General features: G+C 37.3%; 1 protein-coding gene across 1 annotated transcript; it reads left to right on the top strand.

Moving 5' to 3' along the window:
• The first annotated feature begins 7,160 nt into the window (after nt 1-7,160).
• On the top strand, nt 7,161-7,550 carry LOC142174588 (uncharacterized). Its single transcript, XM_075240409.1, has one exon. The coding sequence runs from the start codon at nt 7,161-7,163 to the stop codon at nt 7,548-7,550; it is 390 nt and encodes a 129-aa protein (XP_075096510.1).
• The last annotated feature ends 241 nt before the right edge of the window (nt 7,551-7,791 follow it).

The following is a 7,791-nucleotide window of genomic DNA, read 5'->3' as shown; positions in this document are numbered from 1 at the left end:
GTTTAAAGTCCTAAACTAAAGTGTGTTTTCTAGGTTTGTTTCCAAATTGAGTCAATTTCATTTGTCTTCTCTTTTGGTAATTCCTTATGATTTTAATGGGAAAAAAGTACATTAGATGTAAGGAACTTGAATTCAATTGGTGATACAAAAGAAAAAGTTTAAAATTCATTCAATATTAGATGTAGCACTACCATCTAGATCCGGGAGTTAATAAAATGAATTTAGTAAGATGACCTTTTCCTAATAATCTTGAGATTTCAATACCCGCAAGAATATTAAAAGTACATTTTTCAATGAATGTTAATAAATTCCAAAATCAAACAAAATGAAAATAAGACCCTTCCAATCTTGGAGTTATTTCACTTCCAGCAATTTTAGGTTTAGAATCCTCGTGTTTGGAGAGTTGACTATCTTTTCAGTCTACTAGAATCCGTTACTTGAGCAAAATTATATTCTTGTAAAGCATAGAGTAAAGATAAAACCAGCAAATAAAAAGTAAAATAAATAATTCCATATGTGAGAAATAATGAAACGAGAAGAATCAAAATGAATTTATTGATATGTGGTTTTTCCTTGTTATCATGCACTAAAAAACTGGGAGAATGTAATACCCTATATTTTAAAATAAGGATGTATTGGTCAAAATAATAATAATAATAATTATTATTATTATTATTATAATTATTATTATTATTATTATTATTATAAAAAATAACTTCTAAAAAAGGATAAGTAAGGCAAAAGGGTCGAAGCCCATTTGCCAAAAGAAAAAGAAAGGGCAAAAAGAGGGTTGCCAATTACGACGAAGCAGAAGCTTCAGAAACGAAACAAAAAAAACAGAGAAGGAAAGAAAGAGAAGAAGAAAAGAGAGGAAGAAGAAGAAAGCTTTGGACAAGGACTTTAAGAAGAACTGGGGGTTGAAATTGAATCCTTCGACTCAAGAGGTTAACTTCTTCTCCTCATCTGTTGAATTATTTCACTGTATTTATACAATTTCATGTGGTACAAAGAAATTCAATATCAACTTTCTTTTATATAAAAAGAAATATACAATTACTATGGATATAACAAGGCTATAAGGGTTTGGTTTAAGCACTGATAGGTCTACTTCTATAGGAATAATTATACTAAATAGTTTGAAATTGATAGAATTATGGACTAGTTCTATGATTAAATATAAATACCTTTTTATTTACAAGAATTTCTTTGGACTAATTTAAATTATTCATAGCATGGGTAAATATTAATCCACAAATTAAGACTCAAACATGAACCCCGATGATTGGGTTTTCTAAAATAGCTATGAATTAGTCTAAATAAAGAAATTAACATGAGATCGATATTATATAATTATAGATTGATTAGAGAAATTTATATGAATTGTTCGAGGTGAAACATTTGGTATTTCGGCACGAGTACTGTGAGTAGTAATCTTACCGCAATTTGTGTTTTCGTAACTTGCATGATTTACACATGATTTTAATATGAATATGTTACCAATAATTTTGAGTTGCATGTGGGACAAGTCTTTTACTCGATATGATACCAAAATAGTTATTTGAGATGATTACCGTGATTTTAAATATTTTTGTTGTCACTAGATCTGTTTTACTGTTACTTGAATTTACTGTTATCGAAAAGAAATTATATGATTTGATAAAAACCTAAATGCCCTATATTTTTTAAAATACTTTCTATGAGTATATATGGATTACAGGGACAAGTATAAATGGGAGTAGACATTGAAGGATCACGTAGCTAACGGTGGGTTCATTAGACCTGGTGCACCTTGTAATTACAGATTACCGTTATAGCCCTCGCTAGTGGAAAGGTAGAACTAGCATATCGTTACCGATTTCCCTCGAGTAGGGGCTACCGTTATATTTGACTTCTTGCGAAGAAGTCCACAGTTATACCGATTACATGATCCGTTCATTAAAACCTCCCAAAATATGAATATTGATATTATATAGTGGTTAGCGAGCTTATTAAGGAATTGTCAATCGTATTATACTACAAGAAAAATATGATGAGGCTGAAAATTATTTATTATTTCTAAAAGGGGCATTTTTATGATAATTTATGTTTAATATACTAGCATATTTTTCGAGTTGTCCGAAAATAAAACGGTTGTGGTTAAGTGTTATTACTCACTGAGCTAGCAACTCATTCCCCGCTAAATATTTTTACAAAGACAGCAGTTGACGCGGGTGAGGATTTCGATAATTAGAGCGCACAGGTTGATAGTTCTTGGTGAGCCTCGCACTTGTTCGCGTGGGCGGAGATTTTATTTATTGTTATACTCTTTTTTTTGAATTCTTAGAGTCGCTCCATAGTCATTATTTTAGTGTCATGAGTATTCTTTTGTCATTATAGTCTTATGTTGAGTATCGTTCTCATTTATCAAAGTTGGAGATAAATTAGTATTTCTAGTGGTTAGTTGGTGGTTTAGTTATGGTGGAGACTTGTATTGGTTAATTGACAAGTTGTCAACTGTTTGGTATGATATTAGGATGTTTTGTTGTTAGTTTGAGACAGGAAAATTTTTAGGATGGTCCAAAAACAAGGGAAACTCTGTCCGATTTTCTGTAAAATTACCGATGAGGCTTACTTGGGAGCACTTGCTCCTAAGCGCCGGTCACAATCCTAAATTGGGCCGTGACAATGTTGGTATTAGAGCTTAGGCTTTAAGTCCCGAGTCATGGAGCAATGTTTAGTAGAGTCTTGTTCATGGGTATGTAGGCGCCCATACTTATGATCTCCGGGCTACTGAACATTTAGGAATGTTTTCCATTCTTTCATTCTTTGATCGTGCGTTGGGATAACTTGAGATTGACTTTGGAATATTTCTTTTACATATGGCTAGGACATGCACACCCTCATCTGCTGGACGTGGTGCTGGACGTGGTACTACCCGGGGTGGAGGTCAAGTTGGGGTTCATCAAACTAGAAGACAGAGTTGAACCTGAAATTGGGAAATGGGTCAACTCCAAGCTGCTATGCCATATCAAGTGCAAGGGTAGGGAGTTCAGGACGCTCCACCACCAGTGCCAACTATTGTGCCTACTGTTATCTTACCTCCAAACTCAATAGCAAGGTTATTGAATGTGTTAGAGGCATTGGTGCCTGCTTAGGGTGGAAGTTCAGCTCCTCAGGCTACTTTACAGACACAAGCACCTGCACAGACTCAGACTTTCGGGAATAAGGAAGTATCTCTATAAGAGTTTCTGTAATTGAAATCAACGAAATTCACAGGTTTCGATAATTCGGCAGATCCTCAAAGTTTCTTGGATGGGACACTCAAGGCATTACGTGCTCTTGGATGTTCTAGTGAGAGAGTCGTGGAGCTCGCAACATACAAACTAGAGGATATGGCCAACACATGGTATGAAATATTGCTAGGAAGGCCAGCAGGAGCAGTACCACTAACACTGGACGAGTTAACTAAGTTGTTCAAGAATCATTTCTTTCCCGACAACCTGAGGCAAAAATATGATAGAGACTTTGAGAGATTGGTTCAGACTCCAGATATGGATGTGTCAACATATAACACTAAGTTTTGTAAGCTGGATATATATGCTCCTTACTTAGTACCTGCCGTAAAAGTTCGAGTTCAGAGGTTTGTTGATGGATTAGTTGGTCGTCTATACACTGAAGTAGCCCCACAGATAAAGACTTTATCCTACTCTGGTGTAGTCGACCTTGCTAGAAAGATTGAAAACAAGGGACGTAGTGAGTGTACAGCTAGTGATTTACATAAGAAGGCCAAGATAGGAGGGGCTTTCAGTGGCAGTTTTAGTGAAAATAGAAGAACAGGAAGTCAGGGAAAACAACAACAATAACAGGGTTCTTAGACAGGGACACACCTGTTTTCACAGTCCACATACAGACCACATTATAGACATGGTACTAGGGGACCTTCAGAAACTGGACATCGTAATTCTGGGCAGATATATGCCACAACTCCAGTCTGCCAGACCTGTGGTAGATCACATTTGGGCCAATGTCGTGTTCTAATTGGAGAGTGATTTCGGTGTGGCCAGTTGGGACATCACTTGAGGGATTGCCCTAAGCCTCCGAAGAAATTTCAACCAGGCTTCTATTCAGTCAGCTGCACCGACTCAGACTACTCGTAATACTTCAGGTGCTACAGGTACATGAAATAGAGGTCGAGGTGCTGGAGACCGTGCTACTGTAAATCAAGGACAAAGGAATGCTGGTAGAGGTCAGGCGAGAGTTTTTGCATTTACTAGACAGGATGCTCAGGCCTCGAATGTTGTAGTTATAGGTATTCTTTCTGTCTATTCATTTGATGCACTTGCGTTGATTGATCCGGGATCTACCCACTCATATGTGTCCTCGTACTTTTCTTTGAGATTTAGTGGACAGCCTGAGCTATTGAATGATCCTTTTCTAGTTGTTACTCCTGTTGGAGAGTCTCTATTAGTTGAATACGTGTATCTTGCTTGTCAGATTCGGGTTGAGGGTAGAGATACTCTAGCTGACCTTATTGTACTTGATATGATTGACTTTGACATGCTGATGGGAATGGATTGGTTATCTTCTTGCTATGCTATAGTTGATTGTCATGCAAAGATAGTAAAGTTTGAGATACCGAATGAACCCAGTTTTATTCTTAGAGGGAGTCAAGTTCCAAAGACTTGCAAAATTGTATCTTTTATGAAGGCTCAACGACTTCTGAAGAAAGGTTGCTTGGGTCTCTTAGCTATTGTAAATGACACAAGAAAGGAAATAGTTAGTATAGAAAATGTTCCAGTAGTGAGAGAATTTTCTGATGTATTTCCTGAGGATTTACCAGGATTGCCTCCAGTATGAGAAATAGACATTGGTATTGATTTTCTACCTGACACACAACCCATATAAATACCCCCATATCGAATGGCACTAGTAGAGTTGAAGGAGCTAAAGCAACAGTTACAAGATTTGTTAGATAAAGGTTTTATTAGACCTAGTGTATCACCATGGGGTGCACCAGTACTGTTCGTAAAGAAGAAAGACGGATCCCTGAGAATGTGCATTGACTGCAGGAAGTTGAACAAGATAACAATACGCAATAAATATCATTTTCCTCATATAGATGACATGTTTGATCAGTTACAAGGAGCTGCCCACTTTTCAAAGATTGACCTCCGTTCTGGTTATCATCAACTTAGAATCAAAGATGAAAATATTTTTAAGACTGCTTTCAGTACTCGATATGGGCACTACGAGTTTCTTGTGATGCCTTTCGGACTGACAAATGCTCCAGCTGCACTCATGGATTTAATGAATAGGGTGTTCAATCTGTTTCTGGATAGATTTGTAATAGTATTTATTGATGATATCATGATATATTCTTGTAGCCAAGGAGAACATGAGAATCATCTCAGGACTGTGTTGCAGACATTGTGAGAACATCGACTTTATGCTAAGTTCTAAAAGTGTGAATTCTGGCTAGACTCGGTAGCATTTTTGGGGCATGTTGTATCCAAATATGGAATTATGGTGGATCCTAAGAAGACCGAAGTTGTGTAGAAATGGACCAGACCTACTTCTCCTATAGAGATTCGCAGCTTTTTAGGCTTAGCAGGCTATTACAGGCATTTTGTATAGGATTGCTCCAGAATAGCAGCGCCGCTGACCAAGCTAACATAGAAAAATGCAAAGTTTCAGTGGACAGAGGAATGTGAGCAGAGCTTTCAAAAACTCAAAACATGTTTGACAACTGCACCAATATTAGCCTTACCATCAGGTTCTAGAGGATTTTCAGTATTTTGTGATGCCTTGAGGGTGGGATTAGGATGTGTTCTCATGCAAAATGGTCGTGTTATTGCTTATGCTTTGAGACAGTTGAAAAATCACGAGCAAAACTATCCTCCACATGATTTGGAGATGGATGCAGTGGTATTTGCTCTAAAAATTTGGAGACATTATCTATACTGTGAAACTTGTGAGATTTATACTGACCATAAAAGTCTGAAATATATCTTTCAGCAGAGAGATCTAAATCTTTGGCAGCGTCGTTGGATGGAACTACTCAAAGCCTATGATTGTTCTATTTTGTATCATCTTGGAAAAGCCAATGTGGTGGCTGATGCATTGAGTAGAAAATCTATGGGGAGTTTGGCACATATAGCTCCTACAAAAAGACTTTTGGCCAAAGATATTTAGAGACTAGAAGATATAGGTATCAGATTTAGTGTCGAAAATTCAGAGGCATTGTTGGCTTGTGCTCAGGCTAAGTCTTCATTAATTGAGGGTATTAAGGCCACCCAATATAAAGACGAACGATTATGCAAATACAGAGATGAGGCCTTAACTGGTATAAGAAAGGATATAATTGTTGAAAGTGATGGTATTCTTCGAATGGGTAACAAACTATGTGTAGCAGACGTAGATGGGTTGAGTCATGTTATTCTTAAATAAGCTCACAACATTAAATACACTATACATCCCAGATCCACAAAAATGTACCATGACCTAAGCAATTTTATTGGTGGGAAGGTATGAAGAAAGATGTTGCTAACTTTGTTTCTAGTTGTTTGACTTGTCAGCAGGTCAAGGCTGAGCATCAGCGACCCGCAGGACTACTACAATAAATTGAGATTCCGGAGTAGAAATGGGAAAGAATTACTATGGATTTTGTCACTGAGCTACCATGAGCCCTTAGAGGTTATGACTTGGTATGGGTGATTGTAGATCGACTAACGAAATCAGCACACTTTTTGCCGATGAAGACTATATATAGTGGAGTCAGGTATGCACAGATATTTATGAACGAAATTGTCCGACTTCACGGAGTTCCAGTATCTATCATCTCTGATAGAGGATCAAAGTACACTTCACACTTTTGGAAATCTTTTCAAGAAGCATTGGGTACACAAGTAGATCTTAGTACTGCATTTCATCCACATGCAGACGTGCAGTCTAAATGTACTATTCAGATCTTGGAGGATATGTTAAGAGCTTGCATTCTTGAGTTTGGAGGTAGTGGGGACGCTTATCTACCTTTAGCTGAATTGGCTTACAATAATAGCTTCCACTCTAATATTCAAATGGCACCGTACGAAGCATTGTATGGTAGAAGATGTCGTTCTCCTATTGGATGGTTTGAAGCTGGTAAGACTAACTTATTGGGACCTGACCTAGTACAAGAAGCTATGGACAAGGTCCAACTGATTAGACAGAGATTTCTTGCAGATCAAAGTAGACAAAAGTCTTATGCTGATAAGAGAAGAAGAGATTTAGTGTTCATAATTGGGGACAAAGTATTCCTACGAGTCACCCCTATGAAAGGTGTGATGCGGTTTGGGAAAAGAGGCAAGTTAAGCCCCAAGTTTATAGGACCGTATGAGATATTAGACCGAGTGGGAGCAGTGGCTTATCGTTTGACACTTCCTCCTGAGTTGTCCTTTATTCATCCAGTGTTTCACGTCTCAATTCTAAGAAAATGTATATCAGACTCATCTCAGGTGATTGAAGCACCGACTATACCACTCGATGAGAAGTTGTCTTACGAGGAGGAGCCAATGGCTATTGTTGATAGATAAATAAGAAAACTACGGTCAAAAGAAATCGTGTTCGTGAAAGTCTTGTGGATAAATCATACAGTTGAAGAAGCTACTTGTGAAATAGAAGACACTATGCGAGTCAAGTACCCCCATTTATTTCAGTCTATAGGTACGTACTTGAGTTAAATTTGGGGATCGGATTTCATAAGGTTGGGAGGATGTAATACCCTATATTTTTAAATAAGGGTGTATTGGTCATAATAATAACAATAATTATAAG

The sequence above is a fragment of the Nicotiana tabacum genome, chromosome 20 (genome assembly GCF_000715075.1).
Source record: "Nicotiana tabacum cultivar K326 chromosome 20, ASM71507v2, whole genome shotgun sequence".
Taxonomy (NCBI): domain Eukaryota; kingdom Viridiplantae; phylum Streptophyta; class Magnoliopsida; order Solanales; family Solanaceae; genus Nicotiana; species Nicotiana tabacum.
Note: the sequence above shows the minus strand (reverse complement) of the source record. Positions and strands in the feature narration are given on the sequence as shown.